The 26801-nt window shown below is 46.3% G+C and overlaps 3 protein-coding genes and 1 pseudogene across 4 annotated transcripts; all 4 read right to left on the reverse strand.

Moving 5' to 3' along the window:
- Nucleotides 1-51: 51 nt before the first annotated feature.
- LOC123072222 (probable esterase PIR7A) lies at nucleotides 52-1304 on the reverse strand. Its single transcript, XM_044495791.1, has 3 exons — nucleotides 792-1304; nucleotides 538-675; nucleotides 52-459 (listed from the first exon to the last, which is right to left on the reverse strand). The coding sequence occupies exons 1-3, from the start codon at nucleotides 1161-1163 to the stop codon at nucleotides 172-174; spliced, it is 798 nt and encodes a 265-aa protein (XP_044351726.1). The 5' UTR covers nucleotides 1164-1304; the 3' UTR covers nucleotides 52-171.
- A 5195-nt stretch (nucleotides 1305-6499) lies between these two features.
- On the reverse strand, nucleotides 6500-10381 carry LOC123072224 (uncharacterized). Its single transcript, XM_044495792.1, has 4 exons — nucleotides 9896-10381; nucleotides 8936-9486; nucleotides 7632-8852; nucleotides 6500-7147 (listed from the first exon to the last, which is right to left on the reverse strand). Exons 2-4 carry the CDS (start codon nucleotides 9483-9485, stop codon nucleotides 7125-7127), a joined length of 1794 nt encoding a protein of 597 aa, XP_044351727.1. The 5' UTR covers nucleotide 9486; nucleotides 9896-10381; the 3' UTR covers nucleotides 6500-7124.
- A 5582-nt stretch (nucleotides 10382-15963) lies between these two features.
- LOC123072225 (probable esterase PIR7A) lies at nucleotides 15964-19735 on the reverse strand. 2 transcript variants are annotated; one of them, XM_044495794.1, is made up of 3 exons: nucleotides 19310-19735; nucleotides 19060-19197; nucleotides 15964-16555 (listed from the first exon to the last, which is right to left on the reverse strand). In XM_044495794.1, exons 1-3 carry the CDS (start codon nucleotides 19679-19681, stop codon nucleotides 16268-16270), a joined length of 798 nt encoding a protein of 265 aa, XP_044351729.1. In that variant the 5' UTR covers nucleotides 19682-19735; the 3' UTR covers nucleotides 15964-16267. The 2 variants fall into 2 exon arrangements, with proteins under 2 accessions (XP_044351729.1, XP_044351728.1); XM_044495793.1 differs by lacking the exon at nucleotides 15964-16555 and adding an exon at nucleotides 18445-18961.
- A 5422-nt stretch (nucleotides 19736-25157) lies between these two features.
- LOC123066365 (probable esterase PIR7A) lies at nucleotides 25158-25973 on the reverse strand (annotated as a pseudogene).
- Nucleotides 25974-26801: the final 828 nt, after the last annotated feature.

Raw genomic sequence — 26801 nt, forward strand, 5'->3', positions numbered from 1 at the left:
ATTTAACTAAAAATATATGAAGTTTTCTTTTATCACGTGACACATATTGTAAGCAATTCGAAAAGCAATAAAGTTTTTTTAAAAAAGGTAACAACAAACTTAACTCTCAGCGAACGAGAAATTCATGGGAAGATATTACGGAGTACAAGTCTAACTGTGTGGACAATCAATTCATTCATACTTGTCGGCTATCCGGAGCAGGACATCACAGAGCTCCCTGGGTTTGGAGCACATGGCCATGTGATCCGCTCCGGCGATCTCCTCGGCCTCCGTGCCGGGGCTCATGTCGACCATCCAACGCTGCATCTCCTCGGAGTTTGATGCGTCGGCCATGGCCACCACGTACACCTTCTTCACCGACCCGTACTTGGCTTCGGTGAGCAGAGCCTCGTCCTTCATGGTAGGGTCATCCAAGAACTGGCAGCCCGGTCTCACCAGCATCGTAGCCAGCGTCTGATCCTGCATGCCGTACGTAAAACCACTGTCAGCGTCGTAATTAACATTTTGTGACGGGAAAGAATGCACTCTTGCTATTACCTCACCTGAGCTTCGATCGTACAGCTTTGCTGCCAATATTTTTGGACCAAACACGAGTGCAGGTCGAGGGCCCTGGCTCGTGTTCAGAACCATCCTCTTCATGTCCATGAAGAAATCCGGCTTGATCCGTCTCATGATCTAGCGAGAATCGCGGGAAATCAGCGTGGTCACCATGATGATGATCGGTCGATTACGATGAACCTCCTCTGACTTCTGAGCTGTGTAAAATTTGCTAACGCGGGACAATTACTCACCTCCTCCGTGGTGGCGCCCATGTGCCTGCCGACGCACGGCATGCACGCGGCCAGGAACACGGCCGCGGCGACCTTGCGCGGGAACCTCTCCATGGCGAGCGCGATGTTGAGCCCCCCGAGGCTGTGCCCGACCAGGACTAGCCTCTCGCCCGCCGGTGCCGCGGCCACCGCGTCGAGCAGCGGCCAAGAGTAGTCCTCGAAGGACGGCACCTCGTCCATGCGCGCCGGGTGCGCGCCGGACGCGGCCATGTCGAGCGCGGTGACGCGGTGCCCCGCGGCGCGGAGCATCGGCACCAGCTTGTACCAGCACCACGCGCCGTGGCAGAGGCCGTGGATGAGGATGAAGTGCTTGCCGCTGCTGCTCCCCTCCATCGGATTTCACCTCCGGCAAGAGATCGACTGGCTATGCTACCGGCGGCGAGCGGCTCCTGCTCTTGCAGATATCTTTGCCGAGGGTACCTCGCCAGCATGGGCGCACATGGCAATAAGTTTTCAGTAAAAGCGAAAGCAGAGTTGGATACGGCAGCGTTGGAGTCATAAGTCCACCTTACAATTCTGTCCTTATATTTCCTTTAAAGAAATATTTTGTTTACAGATTGACACATGATGATGGTGTTGATGTGGTGGCCTTTTTACGATCTTTTGCTGAAGATTATTTTGAAACTTTATGCTAAGTGCACATGCGATTTTCAGAATTCGAAGTGCTTTCAACCCAAATGCAACAAATATGTGAAAGTGTGACTTCCTTTGTCGAGATCTTTTCAAATGGAACCAAACGATTTGTCTTGCCCGTCAAATTTACTGCCAGCTAACTAAAGTAAAAAACTTAGGAGACTACGCAAAAGTCAGAGTTAAAATCACAAAACCACCACATTCGTGTCGCAGTTAGCAAAAAAAACACCACTTTACATTTCGTAGCAGATAGCACCGAACCGAAAATCTGACAGTGGCAAAAAACACTGAGCGAAAAATTGAGCTTGTTTTGACATGGCAAAGCGGCTGTGTGGCTAGTGGTGGACGACGCAAGAAGTAACGGCTATTAACGGCCGGACCGACCGAGCTGGCTGGTCCGTCCCCAAAAAGAAAACAGTGCCTCCTCTCCTCTCACTCACTCTCGCCCGCTCTCACTCCCGCTCCCCTGTGTGAAGCCGCCACTCAACCTCGCCACCACCGCCGCCCAGCATCGCTGCGGGGGAAGCAATGCCTTGTTGGAAGGACAGGGAGGAGAGCAGCGACGACAACGACATGGCACTTCTCCGGGGAGGTAATGACTAAGCGTTGTACTCTGCGTGATAGCCTGTGGTTAGGGATTTCAAACCGGAAATTTTCTTTTTGGTATCATTTGGACCGGATCCAGTGCATTTCCACTCTCAATTCCTTTTGAACTCAATCCAGCCGCTCCTAATCATAGATGACTCAGACTATGAAGACGATGTGGTGATAGAGGAGGGCCCTGTTGAGTGCTACCACCGAAAAATAACCAAGAAATTTGAAGCATTTGAAGGTAGCATTACTGGAAGGAGGTTTTATGAATGTAGTGAGGAAGTAAGTTGCCATGCATGTCCTGCTTTGCTTATTTCAAATCTCATGTTAACTACTCTATTTCTCTGATTGTTTGCATTTTCTATGAATTCAGGTATCTCTGTTTTACCATTGTAATGGTTAATGGTCACATTGGTTTGGAAAAGGAGTTTAGATATATGAGGGAGTGCTCTTCCTTGTTTAGATCCTTTTAAAAACATATATTAATTAATTAAAAAGGTTATTACAATCGTTCATTACAAAATTCGCCACACAGGACGGAGCACTATTAAGAAGAATCCCATCAGATCTAGTAATAAAGCTAAACTTTGCAATTTTGTGAGCTATCCCATTGGCTAGCTGATTGATTTTCACAATTTTAAAATTCTTGATCATCCTGCATATACTTAAGTCTTCTTTCTTCAGATCAATGAGAGGAGACCTATCAAGCTTCTCATTTGCAAGGAAAGAACGAAAAAAAGCACAGTCGGTCTCCAGAATAATGGACTGTTGAAGAGTAATACCGATATAAAGGCCTGCCAGGCATGCACACAGTTCAGCTTCATTCACGCTAGAACAATGACCCAGTAAGTCCCACAAAGAAAATTAAGGTTTTCAATCTGCTTATTTGAGCACCTATGTGTGATTTGAAAGTTTACTTCCACAAAATTAAGGTTTTCTATTTACAAGGAGCTAGAGACAAACATTAAATAATGAATTTCTTTATGAAGAGGATTATGTTACACTGGTGTACCATTTGTAGTTGCTTATGGTTAAGTAACTTATTTTTATTACAGATTGGAAATTGTGGCTATGTCCAATGGGTTGATATGGAGTATCCTGAAGCTATTAAAAAAGCTATTCAGAAGCTTTGGGCAAGATATGAAGGTTGCAGTGTTGCTAGAACTAAGAAAGGGCTGATCATGCAGAGGTAGTGCCTAAGCTTAAAGAGCAAGTTAAGACTGCAAACCTATAATACAAGAACCTAGGTGCTGATATTAACAAAATGCTACAACAACAAGTGCAAAAGACCTATCAAGCAATTTACAAGAAAATAATGTCAGAGGACAATGAAGGCTTGGAGAAGCAGCTGGACCAGAAGCAGTATGTCATTGAGGATCTGAAGGCCATTCATAAAGCGCAAGGAGACCTGATCAGGAACCTGGGGACTGAGCTGCATGAGATGAAGAAGGATAGGGATATCAATGGACTCAATAAGGAGATGTATGTGCGGAAGACTGAACTCCAAGACCACAAGAAGGATAAGAAACAACTAATGAAAGACACGATCGAGGTGATGCAGGAGAGGGATGAGCTTAAGATGAAGAAGAAGAAGCGGGAGATAGCCATTTCTGAGCTGACTAAAGTTGGAGAAATTCACAAGCGCAAGCTGAAGAAAATCAAGGGGATTTGTGATGTAGATTCTGCCATTGAGCTTAGTGGCAGAGAGTTAGTCTACTCTAGTGTTGTTCTGTGTAGTATGCTACCTATCTATCTACTATTTTCTGTTATTGTGTTGGAGGTGGTCCAAGTCGTGGAGCTCCTTTTGTGGTGCCTGAGGTTTTCTCGAAGGAAATTGTGTTGGTATCATCGGGTGACTCTTGAATTGCTTTTTGGAAGAAAAGTATTAAGAACTTGAAGTTTGGGGCGGAATCTCGTGGAATGAGACGGTCATCGTCCTCAACCCGAAGGTCGATACCCCTGATAGAGTCACACAATACAGACCATTTAGTCTATGTAATATACTGTACAAGGTGATCTCCAAAATGATAGCTTTTCGTCTTGCCTTGATTACATTATTTCATCGGTGCAGAGTGTTGCAAGGGGATCAAAATTGCAAGCTGCTCTCGGGATGTGGCCTTATTGAGATATTATACTAAACATTTTCACTTATACCGAACTTTTCTATGGTTATAACAATTACTCAACACAATGTACTTAACCACCATTATTTTTTTATACATTAACCATGTAAAAATGCTGCTATACAAAGATATAATATTGTTATTATACAATTGCAATATTAACCTTGGTAATTTCACTTGAAATAAGCATGAAACCTATATAGAAAAACAAGTGACACTGGTGGTCTAATTTTCAAGACACGCGCCTATTAAAAATCTTTGGATAACACAAAAACATAGGAGGAAAACAAAAAACAAGAAAATGCATTTCTTCACAAATTAATTTGTGGCACTTAGCTGAATTGCAAATATATGCATGATTCATGTCTACTTTATTTTTCTGAAATATCTTGACAGGGAGCTCTAAAGCTTGGAGATGTTTCTAGATAACATAAATAGAAGTCATAAGTACCAATGTGTTTTTTTTAATTTACGAAAATATCAAAGAGGAGTTGTCATTGACTTTCTAGTTGTTAAATACATCTACGGTATTATATTCGGTGATGTCCTACTGCAATTGTATATGGTTTATGGAAATGCCGTTTGGAGGCCGAGCACCATGCAGGCCAGTAATCCGGCTCGTTAGTCGTTGTGGGGATCAGCTGCCGTCCCGTATTATTCCAACGTATTTTAATCTGGCACCTTTTTACACCACACTGTATTCTTAAATTATGCACAGTGCTGTCCGATGTTAATGACACTGCCCTGCCAAGCTGTTCACACGTTCCATCGTCTCACCCACCTTGTCCACACAGTGCATGGAGTTCACGAACATGGGCAGGATTTATGTGTCAGTCTTGCTATGTGTGAGACGCTAGAACATACGCAACAACCACACCATCTAGTGATGTGCCATTTAATCGCTTTCCAAACGTTAGGATTTATGCCCAGAATTACTTGAGTAGACCAATTAAGTTATTCATTACTGCCGGATGAACATTGGATTTATGCCCTGAATTAGTTGAATGGAACATGTGAATCTTTTTTTTTAAATGAACCACTTGTTCTCAAACCGGTTATACTATTAGTTCAACTCTTGCAAAAAAAAATCACATTGTCCAAAGGAAAATTTCATGTATTTAAGAAATAATTTGTTCATTTGTGTAACAAAATCTTGATGCATTTTTCAATAATGTTCTTCTCTGTGAAAAACTGTTCATGTGTTTCAACAACCAAAAAATGTTCGCCCGTAATGTACTAACAACCGTTACAACAAAATGTCCATTTTTTTATTAAATTTTCCCATTTTGTTTCCTTTCTGTTTTTTGTGGTGCCCAAGTGCCCGGTCTCGAGCTCTGGGGTGAAAACCTAGGCCTGACCTGAGATGGTTATACCTGGCAATGGCAGTGTACTTGTATCGTAACCTTTTTGAAGGCATTGCCCGGATATGCTCAAACTAGTTTTTCAAGGTGAAAACTTAAAATATGGCCTTCGGTGGTCGGATCCGGTGACGTCGACGTTTGGGCGTCGCTTCCTTCCTAAAGGCGATGTTGTTGAAGAACATGGACATCTTTGTCCTTGTATTGTCATGAAATGGTTGGTGCGGATATAATCATTGTTGTAGTTTGTCAAAAAAAAATCCTCTCACTTAGGGATAGCTTTGGTCTTATATGACTTTGCTATTTGCCGGCGGGCTTTGTGTGTGTTGGTGTTGAATGTGTACATTCTAGCTATGCAGAAGCCGGGTGTGTACTCATTATGTTTGTATTCACTTGATACTTCATCTTGAATCAATAAAATGCACCCTTTATCAAAAAAATGTTCATCACATTCTTAATAATTGTCAAAGTTTGAGAAAGCGCTAGGCGTTAATTATGCGTTTGGCCACCTACTTGCGCTTTTCTAGCTTAGGCGTGATTAGGCGCAATTAGGCGCAATTATGCGTTTTCTATATAATTGTACGGATATGGGCAAAAAAGAGCAGTTTGACATAAAAAAAAGTGCTAGAATGTAAACTGGAGGTACAATTATAAGTTTATAACCTTGTTCTCTCTCCAATATGTTGCCCCTGCCTCTTTGTATGTTGTCCTCTGATCGTCTCCCTCCAATGCATTGTGCAACAGCTAAATACATCATAGAGAAGATGACAAGATGTTAGCAGCAGCAACCAACAAGCAAGGAGCAAGCAAAGCATTATATATCAGATTCATCATTCATATATGTAAAATGTAATGTAATAGGCAGAACATATCACAAGTTCACAACTTGAATGAGCAATCAAAGCAAACTAGCAAAGTAGCAAACAAGCAATGTAATAGGTAGAACGTATCACAAGTTCACAACTTCACAAGCAAGCATATTACATAACAAATAAAAGTCTTAAACTTGCTTAGTGCTACCAAACCAAAGTACCACGGCCACGATCCACAATAGTCTCACCCGTGACCACTCCATCATAGTCTCTTACATAACAAATAACAAACAAAAGACAAATGCATGAATGCAAATGCATGATAACTTGATCACTTAATGGCATGATGCTGCCAACCATCATGCAATGAGCCAATGATCACTAGCTCAAATGCTCAATGCCTCTCAATCATCCTCATACTCAATCTCATCTTCATCCACTATCTCCTCATCATCATGATCGGATTCAAACTCCTCCTCCTCAAGGTCTCTCACTCTTGCACTCCTCCGAAGTTGGAGTTGCTCTTGTGCTCCCATTGCTTCACCAAGTAGATCCCATGATATCCCCGTACCCGGATGAACATCTCCATCCTCCTCATCAAGATAAACAACGCTTGCATAATCATCCCCTCCTTCAAATAGAAATCCTTGAGCTTCGGTAGCATCGGTGCTAATGAGCACATCCCATTTCTTCTTCTCTAGGAGCTTTTGTTTCCTAGACAACATCCTATTGTTGAACCTTATGAAGACCAAATTGTTGCATCGCTCCGTTGTGAGCCTATTTCTTCTCTTGGTATGTATCTACATATTAAACATCATTTTGCATGAGCATATTTAAAAACAAAAACGAGAGACAAATGAGGAGACAAAATTGAGAGAAGAGATAATACCGATTCAAATGCACTCCAGTTTCTTTCACAACCAGAAGAGCTAGAGGTCAGAGAGAGGATTCTCATAGCCATTTCTTTCAAATTTGGTGTTTCTCCTCCATAAAGCTTCCACCAACCAACTAGAAATCGCCAAATCGGAGAACATATAGCAGTAGCAAGTTAGTAGTAGCAGCAGCAAAAAGCAGCAGTAGCATGGTAGCAGGCTAGCAGCAGCATCAAGGTAGCAGCAGCAGTAGCATGGTAGCAGCAGCAGCAGGAAGCAAGCATCAATAGCAGCAGCAACAGCAAGAAACAAGCATCAATAGTAGCAGCAGCAGCAAGAAACAAGCATCAATACTTCAATAGCAGCAGCAAGAAAAGAGTAGCAACTAGTGGGCAGGAGCAAGCAAGTATACCGGGGCTGTAGCTTTTATTTTCACATGCTTTTGCAAGCTTCTTTCCAAAAGTTCCTTCTTTGTTTTCATATTTCAGAAACTCGTCATTGACAACCAGCATGCAAGTATCATGATCATTTGCATAGTATTGTTCAGCACACTCCTGAAATCCTTCATTTGCAGTGGTAAAGACGGAGCTATCTGCATAACTATAGTGTGGGTTCAACACATATGCGGCCATGTGCAGTGGAGAATCTAGCCTTCCATTCATCTTCTTTTCAACAATGCCCATAGTATCTTTGTAGTTCCTCTCCAAGTTGTTAAATGCCTCCTTCATCTCCCTCTTTGCATTCACCAACTCTCCATACAACCAAGCCATCGATGGCTTAATATCCCCATCAACCAAACGAAGTACTCTCACCAATGGCTCAAACACCTTTATGCATAGGAGCACACCTTTCCAAAAGTTTGCATCCATCACCGTTGCCGTTGCATCCTTGCCTTTCTTTGTTTTCACATTTTTCATATCTTCCCAAGCTCTTTCAACCACCATATACCTTAAAGCATCTTTCTTCTCCAACAAACTTTGCAATGTGAGAAAAGCGGAAGCAAATCTAGTCACCCCCGGCCTTATGATATCTCTCCTTTTTGTAGCAACCCTCATCAATGCCAAAGTCTTGTGATGCGCATAGATGAAGATGGTGAGGTTCTTTGCTTGATCAATTATTGTTTTGAATCTCTTGAGGCTGCCAATTCCTTGGAGCATTAAGTTGATAGTGTGAGTTGCACAAGAGCTCCAAAAGATCTTCGGCCTCTTCTCAAGCAACATTTTCTTGGCTCCCATGTTATTGGAAGCATTGTCCGTCACCACTTGCATCACATGCTCCGCCCCTACCTCCTCAATTGCGCTGTCCACTAGCTGAAATATGACTTCACTTGTATGTGACACATCAGATGTTTCCTTTGATTTGAGAAAACTTGTCCCCCCACTGCAATGCATGCACAAATTCATTATGCTCCTCCTCTTCATGTCCGTCCATGCATCTGTCATGATGGTGCACCCAAGCTTTATCTTCTCCTTCTCACTTTCATCTAACAAACTCTTGGTCCTTGCATATTCATCACTCAACAACTTCTCCCTAAGCTCATATTGAGTAGGAGGCTCATATCCAGGACCAAATTTGCCTATGGCCTCACACATTTGACAAAACTCATCATTGTCAAGAGCATTAAATGGTATGCCTACAAGCAAAGGAACAAAACCATGCAATCAAGCAATCATTTCAAGCACAAGCAAGCAAAGAAATGAAGGACTCCAGAATTACCATGTGAATACACCCATCTAGCAACATATGGTGAACATTGACCTCTTCTCTCCTTGAATAGTGCTTCATTCATACTTAGCTGCTTCAAGGCTTCCTCTTTGCTTGATTTACCATCAATAGGACGCACAAACTTGTCCATTGGTCCTAATTTGTTGGGCTCCGATGATGTGCTTCCAACACAAACAGATTCCCTACCATCCCTTGCTTCATTTAGGGCTGTAACATGCACATCAGCCCTCACTTCTGTCGTATGTTTTTTCTTCGCCACCTTCTTTGCCTCATATGCATCAAGAGCTCTCTGGCATATTGCTTTAGCCTCCGGAGTTGATCTTAAACATGAAAGAACGCTTGAGGTGGTGCCTGTGATGTGTAGCTTGAAACGGTTAATTCCTCCGGTGCTAATATGGCCACAAAAGTCACACTTCACCCTCTCCTTGTTTGTGACATCACATAGTTTCCCATAGTTCCATCCAACATCATTGGATTTCCTCTTCAGAGCTATCGGCCTTTCGGACTCTGTTTGGGCGGTGGTGTTCTCTGATGTTGACATCCTATAACAACAAGTCAACAACACAAATTAGCAGCTAGTAGCCACAGACAGCAGCAGCAGCTAGCATTAGCAACAAACAAGTAGCAGCAGCAGCCAGCATCAGCATCAGCATCAGCTAGCATCAGCAGCAAACAAGTAGTAGCAGGCTAGCAGCATCAAACAGCAGTAGCAGCTAGCAGCAGCAAATTAACAGCAACAGGCAACAGCACCAAGTACTACTACTTTTACTAGTAAACAGCAACAGCACCAAGTACTACTTTTACTACTACTTTGTCTACTAGTAAACAGCACCACTAACTACCACCAGCAGCAGCTAACATCACTTCAGCGGCAACTAGTAGCACCAGCAAAGCAGCAACAGGCAGAAGCTAGCAGGAGAAGGTAGGATCGATGGGGATCTGGGGGCTCACCTGCCTGAAGAGAAGAAGACCAGGCCGCGAGATCCACGGCGGGATGAGGTCGAAGGCCAGCAACCGGAGGTGTGGGGGAGGGCCCGAGCAGGAGAGGCGCGAGGAGAAGCTTCAGATCCAGGGCGGAGGGCGTGCTGCTGCCGGCGGCGCGAGGAGAGTCTCGCGGCCCCAAGGAGAGTCCGGCGGCGCGAGGAATGGAGGAGAGGAGACCCTAACCCTAACACGGGCTCGATTTTGACCCTCTGCCTTTCATCCCGTGGCTCCCTGCCTCTTTATCCCGATTCCCCGATGGATCCCCTCTCGTCGTTCTGCGCCATTAAGCGCCCGTTCCGCGCTGTTCCGCGCGCTTAAGCTCGCCTCAGCGAGAAAAGCGCTCCGCCTAGGCGCGCGTCGCGCCTTTACGAGCGCACATGGCCTATGCGAGGCGGTAGGCCAGCGCCTTGCGCGTAGGCGCGCATAAGCGCTCGATTAAGCGCGCTTTCCCGAACTTTGATAATTGTTAACTGTGTACTGAGAAAAATGTATAGCATGTATCAAGAAATTGTTAACTGTGTACAATGTGTTCACTGTGTATTTTAGCAATATATGTGACAATTCTTCAAAATTGGAAGAATAACTTCATATATACTCAATACTTTTATCCTCGTAATATATGTGAGCAATTCTTCAAAATTTGAAGAATAACTAGTGAAATATTTTTTCTACAAAAGATATATGTGGGAATGAAATTTATAGATGCACAATTTTTTCCCTTTTTGACTTGTGCACATATACACGTGTGGTGTGCTACGAGAAATAGAAACAACACATTTTCCCCTATAAAAATAGTAGAAACAGATCGAACTAAAAAAATAGAAACAACATATTGTGTGCTAATTTTTTACCAGCGTATGGTGTGTTATTAGGCGCTGAAGATTTAAAAAAATGTAGTTAGGCGATGACATGTGGTGCGGCGAACAACAAATGCAAGCGGAGATTCTAAAATAAAAAAACAAATGTAAGCGGAACGTTCTCCAAATGCGCCCAGAAAGCACATCATGTCCGCAAGCATCAGCCTCAAAGGAGGCCCACGTACAAATCGAGAACAGGAAAGAATGGCACAGGTGTATTTCTCGTAAATATCTGGGTATAGCGCTTGAAAACTCTGAAGGCACCGATCCTAAAGTGACAACCCTCGATTGAGATAACGGCCACCATGGAGATCGGCCTCCAAAACGCCTTTCTCTTACTTGTAGCCTTTTGAAGTAAGAGTATCGATCCCACAAGGAGCACATGAATTAATCTTTTGCGTCTTCAGTGGTTTAAACGCGGTGCCTGCAAGTTGAGAGTAATCCAAAGCAGTAGTAATATGATGAAAACGGTGTAGCGAGCATAAAAGTAAATATTGCAATGAAAGTAAATAACAAGGGTTGCAAACTAAAGTGTCGAAACCAATAAGATTAAGGCGTTCCCAGGGAGTCTGAATTTTCCACTAGCGTGCGTCTATAGTGGTGCCTAAACAGAGTGCTACATAGGATTCATGAGACACTTTGCATATCTGGATGAGGCCAGCATCCCAAGCCCGGCTAGGCACGCTGCTGCAGCTCGAAGGCGCCCACCGCTCGAGCCCTTCACCCCTGACCAAATGGGACCGGGGAGGAGGAATTCAAGGGCGTGCATGGTACGCGAGGAGGACGACGGTCGAGAATGTTGCGCACTCGCTGATGGGCACATCCGCCGGAGGTAGCCCCTGAGCCGTGCCACTATGAGATCTCAAGGGATGGGTTGGGGAGGGGCACGCACCGCCAAGCAAGAACAAGTCCACCCCGCCACCGCCATCCCGAGGCCAGCACGGCTTTGCTGCCAAGCCCTCCGGCGGCGGCGATGCAGGAGCTGGCGTAGGGAAGGCCTCCCGGCGACGTGGCTGCAAGGGTTCCCCCGTGCCACACGTTGAGTGTGAATAAACGAGGTTTGAATCAATATATGATGTGTAGATATAGTTCAAATGATGTTATATGCAAAAGGCATGAGAAATAATTTAATGATGATTTATATGTGGTAAAGTCATGGAAAATAGCAACGGGACGATCGGGTCTTCAAACAACAATCGATTTAACCTACCACTAACAGTTTAACCGTGTTATGCTAAAAAAACAGTTTAACCGTGAACTCCTTGAAGGTACTTAGAGCAACTCTAGCAGACCCCGCAAAAGCCACCGACCCGCAAAATAAACGCCAAAATGCAGGTCGGCGCGGAAAATCACGCCCGAACAGATCCCGCAAACGCAGCCGGCCCGCAAATTTTTTTGAGGGGCGCGGCAAAAACTCGGCCCCAACCAGCGTATTCGCGGGTTTCCCCCTCGCCCCTGCGGTGCCCCGTATCGCAGTGAAGCATTTGGCGGGAGGGACATTTCAGCCCGCGCTCCTTTCACCTCCTCCTTCCGCCGCCGCCCGCCACAGCTTCCGCCCGCCCGCCGCCACCGGTTCCGGCCAAATCAGCCCGCGGAATCGCGCCGGTGGGGCCTTTTGCACCCTTCACCACCGCTAGGCCGCACCGCCCGTGTGGATCCGGCGAGAAGAGCCGCCCCTCGTCGATGTCGCCGCCGGGGAACAACCGCCCTCGAGACGCCCCTCGTCGCCGCCGGTTAGTGTTATTTTGCTTCGTGTCGATGGAATTTGAGCCCGGTTAGTTGATGCGGTGTGTGCTCCTCGTTCATGTAGATGGAATTGACCCCGTGCGAGAAGTTTCTGCTCTCCGATTCAGACGATTCGAACGACTCGGATGTTGAGATGATGCTCTCAAACTTCCGGCAACAAACACTAGTGATGGCTCTTGCCGTCAAGGAGCACGAAGACGAGAACCGCAAGAGGCGGCGAGGATCGATCGTCGGGCGTCTTTGCATCCCTCGGAATCGCCATCTCGGGAACGAGATGTTGATGCAAGACTACTTCGCGGATAATCCAACGTATCCACCTCACCTCTTCCGGAGAAGGTACCGAATGCGCCGATCCCTCTTTGGTAGACTTGTTCAAGCTTGTGAGGCCAATTGTCGGTATTTTATGCAACGAAGAAATGATGCAGGCTTGAAGGGATTTAGTGCATATCAAAAAATCTCGGCAGCTATGCGGGTGATTGCGTACGGGGTTCCGGCTGATTATGCCGATGAGTATGTTCGCATTGGTGAAGATACAACAACTGAGTCGGTGCGTAGATTTGCCAAAGTGATCGTCCGTGTCTTTGGTCCCGAATATCTTCGGGCACCGAACGAGGATGACACAAAGAAATTGATGGCATCTAATGAGAGGAGAGGGTGGCCTGGCATGCTAGGTAGCATTGATTGTATGCATTGGACATGGAAAAATTGCCCAAAGGCATGGCAAGAAATGTATTATGGCAAGTCTCGTGATGCCACAATTGTGCTAGAGGCCATAGCATCCTCGGATTTATGGATTTGGCATTGCTTCTTTGGTATGTCGGGCACTCTCAATGATATCAATATGTTGCAACGGTCTCATTTGTTTGCTAGACTTGCTAGTGATGATGCTCCTGTTTGCAACTACACAATCAATGGGCATGGATACACAAAAGGGTACTATCTTGCTGATGATATATACCCTCCTTGGTGCACATTTGTCAAGAGCATCAAAGAACCAAAAACTAAAAAACAATGTGAGTTTGCAAGAGTGCAAGAGGCAGCCCGAAAAGACAATGAAAGAGCATTTCGGGTTTTGCAATCTAGGTTTGCCATTGTTCGTGGTCCTGCTCGTTTTTGAGACAAGCGGACCTTGAAGAACATCATGACATGTTGTGTTATTCTTCACAACATGATTCTCGAAGATGAGAGAGGCATGAACTTGGAATTCTTCTATGACAATGTAGGCAGCCGTGTCAAACCTGCTAGAGACCCTAACCACATTAGAACTTTTATTCAAACATACAAGGAGATTGAAAATGCAAACACGCACTTTCAGCTTCAGGAGGATCTCAGAGCATCTCCAGTCGCACCCCCAACAAGGCCCCCCAGGCGACTTTTCGGCCGCCGGCGCCAAAAACTCGGCCCAGTCGCGCCCCCAAGGGCCCATTTTTCGCCGGCTCGGGCCGAAATTGGCGCCGGCGGACCCAACCCAAACCCGGTGCGCTGGGGGCGCTCGGGGGCGCCGGGCGAATCGTTTTTGGCGTGAAAGCGCCGCGTGGCAGCCGCGTCGTGGGGCAGCCGCGTCACCGACACCGCCCCCCTCGTCTTCCCGACGCCTCGGTTTCCCGTGGGGAATCAATGGCAAGGCTGCCGCTGGTCAGCTTTTCCATTGACTCCTCTCACGGGCAGCGCGCCGACGCGCGCCGACGCCTCCCCTTCCTCGGCTATATATGGTCTCGCTCGCCAGCGTTGGAGTGCCACCCCAGCCCTCCCTCTCCCGTCGATCCCTCTCCCGCCGATCTCTTCTCCCCAGCCACTCCCTCTCCCTGATGGCCGAGCGTTTCCTCGGAGACGAGGCAGCGGCCAACGGCTTCGGCCGCCGTTCGCTCCGCGAACAGGAGTCCTGGCTCCTGTTCCAGGCGAACATCCCGGCTCCGTCAGACATGCGTGCCGGGCCGACGGGCTGGAGGCTTAGCAATGGGGGAGTGCACATTCCCCCATTGCCCGACGCCGTCACCAAGCCATCCTACTTCGCCGACGAGGTCGAGATCGTGCGCGCCTCTCTCACCGACGCCGAGCGCTCCCTTCCCCAGTACGCCACCGACAACAACGCGGCGTGGGCGGCGTACTTCGAGCGCCGCCAGCAGCAACGGCTGGCATCCACCAACGGGGCACCGATGGTCGGCGGCACCAAGAACAGCGAGGGGTGCCACCTCTGGTGGGGCGTCCCCGGCTGCACCCTCGACGGCGTGCTGGCGCACCTCGAGGGGGGCAACAACCCATCGTTGGCGTATCACCCGGCGAAGACGGCCGCCCCGACGCACCGCTGACGCGACGGGCAATGGGCGCCGAGGAGGTTCGGCTCCTTCTCCTCCTCTTCCTCGTCCCGTTCTTCCTCCCATTCCTCCGGCACTCCATCGATGCTCGGCGTCAAGGCCGAGCCCGCGGCGGAGACGCTGCTCGGCCGGCGCACACGCAGCGCCGGCATCGTCATCAGCGAGGGCGGCCGGCGCGCCTCTTCGTCGGCTCCTCCCCCGCGCTTCGTCAAGCCGAAGACGGAGCCGGGTCTCACGCCGGTGAAGATGGAGCCGGGGTTGGCTCCGGTGAAGACGGAGCCGGTGAAGGCGGAGCACGGCGGGGTCGAGCTCGACGACGACGCGACCCTTGAATAGGCACGCCAAGACTCCCTGAAGATGGCGAGGGAGCGCCAGCGCGCCGCCCTAGAGCGCTTCGCGCAGCGCCGCCGAGGCCGCGACGAAGGTCGCGTCGTCATCATCGACGACAACGACGACGACGACGCGCCGCCGCCGCCACCACCAGCCGGGGAGGGGTCCAGCAGGGGCGCCCGAGTCAAGGAGGAGAAGACCGACGATGGCGGCGCCGACAGCGACTTCTCGGCCTTCAGCAAGTTTTTTTGACTAGTTTTTGTATGTAATGGCGTGTTTTAGCCCAAATTTACGAATATAAAAGCCCATGTTTGCCGAAAAGTGGCGTGTTTCAGCCCAAGTTTGTCTAAAAAAAATTCACGCCTAGGGCCGGCCCTGGGGGCGGCGGCTGGGGGCCAACTCGCCCCAGACCCACTTTTTGCGCCGGGTCACCCCCAGACGGCGATTTTAGACGTCCCCTGGGGGGCAACGGCTGGAGATGCTCTCATTGAGCACCATTGGCAAAGGGTTGAACAGTAGCAAACTCATTTTGCCATTCATTTGTATTTGTATTTATATTTGGGACAAGTTTTGTATTGAATTATTTGTATTTATATTCGATGATTTGAATAATTATTTGTAATGTGGATGATTGTTGTATTGTGTTGGTATTGGTAATTGGTGTGGTATTCATATTTTGCGGACCGGTGGGATGCGGTAGCAGCGGGCGCAAGAGCAGATCCCGCAAAGCCGACCTGTAAAAAGGTATATTCCGTGAATATGTTTTTTTTAGAGTCCGTTTGGGGGTCTGCATCAGCGGCCGTCCGTGCCGACCCGCAAAAACGTTTTTCCGCAAACTGCAAACACGTTTTGCGGGCTGGCGGGACGTGGGATCTGCTAGAGTTACTCTTATCCTGAATTCCTGATGCTTTAGTCTGGCATTTGTCGATCAGTCGATTCTTTACTCCCTCCGATCTAAATTAAATTAATGGACGCAATCTCTATACAATGCCGTGTCCATTAATTCGGATCGAAGGGTGTACTAGATTTTGGAATTCTTTTTTCTAACAGTCTGGCATGCTTGTTGTATGGCTGGATATGCACAATCATTCTCAGTCATGCTTGCTGGCGATCCTGAGCAAAACATCACAGAGTTCCCTGGGCTTTGAGCACATGGCCATGTGGTCGGCTCCGGCCAGCTCCTCGGCTTCTGTGCCAGGGCTCAGGTCGACCATCCAGCGCTGCATCTCCTCGGAGGATGAAGCATCGTCCTTGAGCACCACGTACACCTTCTTCACCGACCCGTAGTTGGCGTCGGTGAGCAGAGCCTCGTCCCTCATCAACGGATCGTCCACGAACTGGCAGCCCGGCCTCACCAGCAACGTGGCCAGCATCAGGTCCTGCGTCCATGTTGCGAGTATGATAGTACTAGAAAGGCTGTTGGTTGGTTGACATCAAAACTCAAAAGCAGTTATTTTCTTTGTTATGTTGATGTTACCTCGACTGAGCTGTTGGAAATATGAGCAATTTACCGAATGATTTTATTAACAGAAATAGTAGATAAAACATGACTAAAATAGCAAATATAAAACAAGTCATGCAATCTGACAGAGAGAAGGTAAACATCATCCGCATATATGAACTTGAGGTAAACACATCTAGAATAGTCACTAGATGAAGTTGCTTATACGACATAGAGCCTAACATACGTAGAACAGAAACTAGAGCCAAGAACTGTAACAGTACTTCTAACAGAAAGGAGAAGAACACGTACGGCAGATCAGCAGCAGAAGCGCTGGACTTGGGGTCGGTGTCCTCGCCTGCCATGTCGTCGAGGAGGTCATGGACGTCGGGGAAGAAGTCGTCGTCCGGGAAGTAGTCGTCGGCGACCGGATCGTCCGTGATGAAGAAGCCAGTAGTCACGCTGAGCGCTCCCCAAAAACCTTATCACTCTTCTCTCATACAGGACTCAAAGAGTGCGGTTTTGGAGGCCTGCTGTCCCGACCTGCGGTGCACATCGCAAGCCGGGATGGAGAAGATCGTAGCAGCAGCGCAGTGCTCAAGAATCGATGGCGAGAGGAAGAAGTAGTTCTGGTGCTTCTTGCTGAGAGGAGCGACCTCCCTTTTATAGGCGCAAGAGAAGGAGGCGAGAGGGCAGCGTCGGGAGCTGAAGGGACCGAGGGAGATGAAACGAACAGACAGCAGCCGAAGGGTGCAGCGTTCGCATTTAATCTCCACTACAGCAAAAAAAATTCCATCTCCCGATTGACTTTTCGTATACCCGTAGTGCGTGGCAAAAATTTAGACATCGGCTCGGCTCATTCCCGCAACCCGCGGCGCGTTGTGACGAGGCGTGGCGTGGCGAGGCGGGCGGCGGAGGAGCGCACGTGGATGTCCCTCTTGTTCTCATGCTCATACAAGTGGGGAAGGAGCCTTAGGCCCAAAATGGACAAAATTCCAGCAATCCCCCACCAGATCCCAGAGGCACACAAAATTTGCCTATGGTTCCAAAACACTGTTTTATATACCGGTACTGCAGTGGAGACTGTTAAGTTGAACTTCCACCTAGAACTCTATGCTACACTAGTAAGCAACTTGAACAGTGGACTGGGCCTTGAACTGCAAGTTTTCTGCGAATCTAACTTCACATAAAGCCTTGACCGATACGTGGCTACCGTGGGTCTTCCCCGTGAGTGGAGCTTATGCGTCATACTCCGTGACCTTTCATGAGTTTACTAGAGAGAACCCTACTCTCATAGATTGCGACATTTGACAATCAGACTCATATAGGTGTGTTCTTTAAAAGATATTCTGCAGGACAACATCTCTGCTTCAAAGAGCCACTTAGAACACATTAAGATATACATCAACCTGCCATGCATATTAGGAGAGTATTGCATTTTCATGGAGTGGTATTTTTAATAGTAAGGATACTCTCCTCCCAGTTGACCAACAGCTTGTCTTCCACATCTAATTCACAGGATCTCCGGTCACAAAAAATAGGTTACCACTATGAACAACTCATATTGTGAGTCTCATACCCATCTCCCTCGATGCATTATCTATCACATTACGTGATAGACCCTTAGTGAAAGGATCTGCCAGATTTTTAGACGTTTGGACATAATCCAATGCAATAACTCCAGAGTTTTTCATTTTTAATGATGATTTAATGAGAAATAGTTTAATGATGATTTATATATGGTAAATTCGGGGGAAATAGCAACGGGATGATCAGGTCTTCAAACAGCAATCGATTTAACCTACCACTAATAATTTAACCGTGAACTCCTTAAAGGTACTTAGCCTAATTGCTTCGGTCTGCCATTTGTCATCAGTCGGTACAAATTTCTTTACTCCCTTCGATTTGAATTAATGGACGCAGCCTCTATACAATGTCGCGTCCATTTATTCGGATCGAAGGGTGTACTAGATTTTGGAATTGTTTTTCCTTTTTAACAGACTTTTGGAATTTGGTCTGGCGTGCTTGTTGTACGGCTGGATGTGCACAACCATTCTCAGTCATACTTGTCGGCAATCCTGAGAAGAACATCGCCGAGTTCCCTGGGCTTTGAGCACATGGCCATGTGGTCGGCTCCGGCGAGCTCCTCGGCTTCTGTGCCGGGGCTCAGGTCGACCATCCAGCGCTGCATCTCCTCGGAGGTGGAAGCATCGTCCTTGAGCACCACGTACACCTTCTTCACCGACCCGTAGTTGGCGTCTGTGAGTAGAGCCTCGTCCCTCATCGTCGGGTCGTCCACGAACTGGCAGCCCGGTCTCACCAGCAACATAGCCAGCGTCAGGTCCTGCGTCCATGTTGCGAGTATGATAGTACTAGTAAGGCTGTTGGTTGGTTGACATCAAAACTCAAAAGCAATTATTTTCTTTGTTATGTTGATGTTACCTCGACTGAGCTTCGATCGTACAATTTCGCTGCCAACAATTTGGGGCCAAGCGCGACTGCAGGCCGAGGGCCTTGGTCTGTGTTCAGAACCATGCTCTTGCTGTCCATGAAAAAATCGGCTGGGGTTCTTCTGCAGAACTATCAACAGTCGCGAGAAAATTAGCCATGATTGTTCACATCTGAGCTCTGGAAAAATGGCCATGTGAGCTCATCGAGGGCCTTAAGCTTGATTCTGGGAGGGTCTGCCTACCTCCTCGATGGTGACGCCCATGTGCCTGCCGGCGCACGCCATGCACGCGGCGAGGAACACGGCCGCGGCGACCTTGCGCGGGAATCCCTCCATGGCGAGCGCGAGGTTGAGCCCGCCGAGGCTGTGCCCGACCAGGACCAGCCTCTCGCCAGCCGGTGCCGCGGCCACGGCGTCGAGCAGCGGCCGCGAGTAGTCCTCGAAGGACGCCACCTCGTCCATGCGCGCCGGGTGCGCGCCGGACGCGGCCATGTCGAGCGCCGTAACACGGTGCCCGGCGGCGCGGAGCATCGGCACCAGCTTGTACCAGCACCACGCGCCGTGGCAGAGGCCGTGGACGAGGATGAAGTGCTTGCCGCCGCCGCTCCCCTCCATAGGATCTCACCTCAGCTCCTGCCTGCAGCTTGCAGATATCTTTGGCGAGGGAATCTTAACATACCAATCATGCCTTCATGTTCCTGTAACCAACCTGAGTTAATTATCACTTTTTCAGGTGACGAGTCGACATCAGTCGCAGCCCTTATTCCCACCCATGCCCACCTTACAATTTTGTTCATGTCCCTCTAAAAATATTGTATTATTAGATTGACACATTGATGATAATGTTGTTGTCCTCTTCTTTTTCGGGAATACGCTCAGGGAGCGTATCATTTCATTGATAGGGGGTTGTTGCCTTCTTCTATGTTTTACCGAAGAATATTTTGCAAGTTTAAGCAAGTGGTTTTCAGAATCTGAAGCATTTTCAACTCAAATGCAACGAATATGAATGTGTGACTTTATTGGTTGATTTGTTTTAGTTACTGGAACCATGGAAAAGAATAATTTGCCTTACGCATTAAGAGTCCATCAAAACGAAGGAATAGAGGGGGAAAAAGAGTGGTTAGATGCCTGAAAAAACGTTTCAATCTATCACTTTCTTTTCTGACCATTAGATCGACATCCAAAGGCACATGATTCATCTTCCTCCTCGAGCCACTCATAACATGCCAATCATAACAAACCTTCGTGAATTGTCGTTTTTCCAGATGAGGGATCGATATCGCTCGCAGCTCTGATTCCAACTCGTGTACCTCACAAAAATTTTGTCCCTTTAAAATATTTTGGGCACATAGGAGATCAACCACCGATCCCATGCCCCAACCTAACTCCTTTTTGCATCATCGATGTTAAATTGTTGAGGGTGTGGGAGATAAGTAAAAGTCATAATCAGTGTTGGACGATTTTGCTGGCAGTGATGCTTGTAGCTGTGTTGTGTTCCTTTCTAAAGGTGTTATTATAGTCATATGCTCCTCTACATGGTTAATGATGAAAACCCTACTCCAGCTCTTCATACAGAGCGACAAAGACATCTTAGTGTCGCATGCATGTTTCTTACATTGCACCATGATATAGTAGTACGTTGGCGAGTCATGGTTTTGCCGGTGGCCTCAGGAAGGGGAATTGTATCATTTGGGTGTCTGCTTTAGGTGGTGTTTGGTTCTCTAGTCCTACGACTTTTTCTAATTCCTAGAACTTTTTTGAAAAAGACTCTCAAGGAGGTGCTTCTAAGGACTTTTAGCAAAAAGTCCCTCCCTGTTTGGTTTGCTAGGATTTTTAGGGACTTTTTTAGTCCCAACACAAAGGTGATAGAGGTGTTGACTTAGCTAGTTCAAGGCCTCGGTGGTGGTGAATTCACTTTAGATGGCGTGATACGAGTGGCTTGTGTGTTTTCCCATGCTCGAGATATTGTTGTTGTTTGGACATGGACGACTCCCAGCTCCGCCCTTCTATTATGCAGGTTGGCTTTCTTATTCTGTTAGAGGCTCATGCACGCTTCTTTGCACAGTTCTTCACTAATGAGATTTACTCTCTTTTTATCTAGCATGTTATTATGATCGGTAGTTTCGTTTTGGTTTTATATCTGTTAGCTTTGATTTTAATTATGGTTTGGCGGTGCTTTTTAATAATTTTTTTATCGTGTTGTGTTGTTGAAGGCGACATTTATTAGGAGAGGAGAGTGTGGTTGTTCCCCGCAAAAAAAAAGGAGAGTGTGGTTGTTAGGTCCGTGGTTGTGGTGTCCTTACACATTTTTGCCTTGGTGTCACTCAGTGGTGGTTGTGTAATCCCCTTGGTAGCTCTTATTTCACGCCGAAACTGTGAAATTGCTGCTATAATACTCACATGGCGACCGGTAAAGTTCTCACTCGGTCAGCTTGGATCCCTTCTTCGCTCGCTCGCTCGCTTAGCTTTTATTTAGCCCATCCACTACTAGCACAGAAAAAGTTGACTGTCATGTTTTTTGTTTGAAGTTCATTAAATCGGAAGTTCATGTATTTTAAAAAAAGTTTGTGAGCTAAAACACATGATTTTTTTAAACAATGTTCATGAATTTAAATTATTTGAGGATTTCAAAATGTTCATGAATTTTAAAAAGGTGGGAAACTTTAAAAATGGTCATGAACTTCGAAAAATTAATGAGTTCTAAAAATGTTCAGCTTTTTAAATGTTCACAACTTTTAATAATTATTCATGAATTAAAATGTGGAGAAAAGAATCATAAAAAAGGCATGAAAAGGTTAAAAATATTAAAATTGATAAAAACACAAAAAAAAACATAAACCACATGCAATATCTTCTCAAACCCAAAAAATCGACTGGCCCGGCGACACACACCCTTACAGGCGGGGCCCATAACATCCCCAACAGCTCCAGACACACCAGAATGATCCAAATCGGGAGCTTCTTATCTTAGTAGATGTCACTAGTATGCCCACGGATGAGGCATATCTTGGCTTTGCAAGCATTGCCTAACCACGGGAGTGGCTGTCGAACTCGTGTGGTTTGCATTTGTTTGTAATGTTGGTTAGACAGCGGCTCTAGCGCTATGATATGTTACGTGTTGCCTTTTACTTATCCTATATCAATAAAATGGGAAAACTTTTGCCTTATTTAAAAGTAGACATTGTCACCATAGTTTAAAGAAAAAACATTACAACGGAATGAGCGAGGCTGTGATCGATGGTTTTTCGGTTCAGCTGCATTTTGAAAAGGTAAGGATATCATGTAGACATCCTAGTAGATTGCCAAGACCAACAAATCGCTAGCCTAAATTTTGGTTGCACCACCCCAGTTTTCTCTGATTCGCCCAAATATTGCATGTCTGAACACAAAGTTTTTATCTGCTTCTTTCTAATGTCCGTTGACCATAACAGATTACACAAAGCATCAAAACCTTTATTTGTTAGACCGTTGGTTCGGTAGGTTTTCTAACCTATGGTCGACAAACCTACCACGTCCGAGTTTCCAACCTATGGTCAGCATGCCAACCACGAGCATCACCAATAGTCTGCATGGCAAGTTTCCGTGAACCCGCCTCCAACACGACAATGATGTTGTTGATGTCGCCCCAACGAAGTGGATTAACAATTTTCATACATTTATTTATATATCTATACCACTATATATTATATGAATAATTTGGAATAACGACCATTGGATGAAGCCGATCCGATGGTAGACAGGTGACAAATGTGAGTGTTGTTAGTTGTCAAATCTCCTCGTTGCTGCACAATAGTCTACCACATGAACTATCTAGAAGATTGGATGGTTGGGCTTAAGTCTTATGGACATTTTGCACGAAACTTAAAACACACTTCTATTTTGTTCTAGAGTCTTCCATACTATACTCTCCTAACTTCTTTTTCTGACAAAACTATCATTCATTTTTGCTTTGTGATTTGTTTTCTTTGTGTTCAAATCTACGAATGTACCCTCATAAATCATATCTATCTTTGCAGATGGAGAAGTAGCTATTCTTTTTATTTTCTATTGAAAACTGCAATGTAAGATACCCAAAAAGACACCTAAGTAACACATGTTTGGTATATTTTACCCGAGTTTTGCAACTTATACTTCATGCATATGCCTCAAAATTTTCATTTGCCTATTATAGTGCAGTGACAACATTGCCGATCTTTGGTTGTAATTTGATTATTTGAGCTCTCGAGTGCAATGAATCGTATAACTTGCTAACTTTTGCAAGTGGAGAGGACCTCAACAAGGAAATACACAACAACCAAAGTATCACGGGCATCGTGGTCAACAATCCCTGACCAAAGATTTTTGGCTTGTTCAAACCTCAAACTTCTAGGCACTCTACTCATCACTCGGGCCAACCGACACCATTTTAGAACCGTGCACAGATAGTCACAACAATGACAATACATATGAGACCGGGATTCACGGATTTAACTCACCCAACTTTGTTGTGACTGACATGTGGGCCCTACAACAAGCTGACCCACACTTTGGTCTTACAAAGTTAGGTGAGGTTCCGTGAGTCAACTTTTATTTAAGGATTCCATGTGCATTCAAATAAGAAGAGTACAACTGGCCATATATGCAACATTTTAGGACATGTGTAACCGGACAATTATAGAAGAAAATACCACCCAAAATAAAGAAAATAAAGTGCAATCCTTTGATTTTCCTACCATTTTCACCTTCCTGCAAATAATGCACGTTATGTGAAACTTAGTACTCCCTTCGCAGAGCTAACTATAACTCGTTGGCTATGGATCTCGGTAGGATCACCTGCCAACAAATGTCGATCGCCCCATACAATTTTTGTTGTTGGCTCTTTCGAATTGTCGGGGCTCTTTCTCTCCCATTGCGAGATATAACTAGGTCTCGCCTATCGGTAGGCCGGCCCAGTACTGTGGTTACTCTAGCTTGAGTTATTTTTCTTTTTATACTCTGTATTTTTCTTATCATTTTTCTGTTTTTCTTCGTTTCTTCACCGGTTTTCTATGGCCTTTTCCTACTTCTTTTTCTTTTTTTACTACACATGTCTAATTTTTTTCAACACAAATTGTACATTTTTAGTATACATGTGGAACATTTTTCTGACACACTTTGCACATTTTTTAAATACACAATTTACATTTTCTACAAATACATGTTTCGGGCATTCTTTCCAATACATGATAGAAAATTAAAATAAACGTTGAACATTTTTTAATGGTATTAATTTTTCTTAAACTACCAGAACATGTTTTACATTGTATAATTTTTTGAAAATTATTCCAATCATTTTTCTAAATTTGTGATTATATTTATTTAATACACCACGTATATTTTCTGAATGGTGCTTACAATTTTTTTGTACAATGTGGATGATTGTTTACATAGTATAAAAAAAATAAATGGCGTAACACTTTTTTTCTGACATCGTATAAACATTTTCTTTAATGGCGCAAACATTTTTTCTAATGTTATTGACATTGTTAAAGGTTCTGCGATATTATTATTTTACATTGCATGAACATTTGATAAACAAGTATTTAACTTTTTAGGATTTAAATAAATTATCTACTCATTTCAGAAATAAAAATAAAAATAATAAGCCAAAAACATATGCTAGGGGCCAGCCCTCCCTCCTGTGATGGATTCTTTCATCTCGCTATAAGCGAAACAAAGCCCCTGCCCTTTTGAAATTCCCTTCTTCTATTTTTGCATGTATTGGGAAACAAAATGCGGGCCCGTTAAGATATGTAGAATGCAACAGAGCTTTTGCATGGATCGTGACAGGCGATCGATTGCTAGAAATCCGACAGAGAAGAAGAAATGTTTTCTGTCGACGCCAGCTTTTGAATTCGGTGCAAGCCTTTTATAGATAAAGAAGGCCAGAAGGGCGAATGCCTGTTTACGAAAACCTCACAGCCGGATGTGCACAACCACAAAGCATCGCCTACTAAGAAAAGAAGTACAACAACAAAGTTTTTCTTAAAAGGTAACAACGAACTTAACTCTCAGCGAACGAGAAAATCATGGGAAGATATTACGTTGTACAAGTCTCAACGGTGTGGGCAATCAATTCATTCATACGTGTCGGTGTCGGCGATCCGGAGCAGGACACCACAGAGCTCCCTGGGTTTGGAGCACATGGCCATGTGGTCGGCTCCGGCGATCTCCTCGGCCTCCGTGCCGGGGTTCAGGTCGACCATCCAGTGCTGCATCTCCTCGGAGTTTGAAGCGTCAGCCATGGCCACCACGTACACCTTGTTCACCGACCCGTAGTTGGCGTCAGTGAGCAGAACCTCGTCCTTCATCGTCGGGTCATCCAAGAACTGGCAGCCCGGTCTCACCAGCATCGTAGCCAGCGTATGATCCTGCATGCCGTACGTAAAACCATTGTCAGCATCGTAAATAACATTTTGTGACGGGAAAGAATGGGTTCCTGCTATTACCTCAGCTGAGCTTCGATCGTACAGCTTTGCTGCCAACAATTTTGGTGGCGCCCATGTGCCTGCCGACGCACGGCATGCACGCGGCCAGGAACACGGCCGCGGCGACCTTGCGCGGGAACGTCTCCATGGCGAGCGCGATGTTGAGCCCGCCGAGGCTGTGCCCGACCAGGACGAGCCTCTCGCCGGCCGGTGCCGCGGCCACGGCGTCGAGCAGCGGCCGCGAGTAGTCCTCGAAGGATGGCACCTCGTCCATGCGCGCCGGGTGCGCGCCGGACGCGGCCATGTCGAGCGCGGTGACGCGGTGCCCGGCGGCGCGGAGCATCGGCACCAGCTTGTACCAGCACCACGCGCCGTGGCAGAGGCCGTGGACGAGGATGAAGTGCTTGCCGCTGCTGCTCCCCTCCATCGGGTTTCACCTCAGGCAAGAGTTCAACTGGCTATGCCGCCGGCGGCGAGCGGCTGGCAGATATCTTTGCCGAGGGTATCTAACCAGCATCAGCCCATGCACATGGCAATCAGTTTTCAGTCAAAGCGAAAGCAGATTTGGATACGGAAGCCGATGGAGTCATCAGTCCACCTTACAATTCTGTCCGCATTTCCTTCAAAAAATACTCCACTTAGTTTATAGATTGGCACGTGATGATGTTGTGGTGGCCTTTTTACGATCTTTTGCTTGAGAATATTTTGAAACTTTATGCTAAATGAACACGCGAGTTTCAGAATTCGAGGTGTTTTCAATCAATCCAAATGCAACAAATATGAAGGTGGGACTTCCTTTGTCGATCGTCTCAGATGGAAGCAAACGATTTGTCTTAGCCCGTTGAATCAAGATTGAATCACTGACATAACCACATAAACACGCCAGCTTTCGTATTTGTTGGTGATCTGGCCGCACTCTCTTCTGGTCGTTCTCAGTTAAATCTCTATATTCTAAGCTTATTGATGGATCCCCTACTAGCAGATTTTTTTCGGGTTTGGAGGGCCCGGATCCCCTGAAAATTAAGATATTCCTGTGGCAAGTTATTAGGGGTCGTTTGCCTGCGGCAGACCAAATTCGCAAAAGGAATGGCCCGGGATCGGAGTTTTGCACCCTTTGTGGTGCAGTGGAGAATACGAAACACATTATTTTCAATTGTGTGCTCACTAAGCTGATTTGGAGTTGTGTTAGAGAGTGGCTCCAGGTCTCATGGGACCCATCCTCCTTCTATGAGCTTCGGGCCCTTGCTAACTCCCTGACAGGCGCTACCAAACGAGTCTTTTGGGTTGGT

Source organism: Triticum aestivum, chromosome 3B, assembly GCF_018294505.1.
Source record: "Triticum aestivum cultivar Chinese Spring chromosome 3B, IWGSC CS RefSeq v2.1, whole genome shotgun sequence".
Classification (NCBI taxonomy): domain Eukaryota; kingdom Viridiplantae; phylum Streptophyta; class Magnoliopsida; order Poales; family Poaceae; genus Triticum; species Triticum aestivum.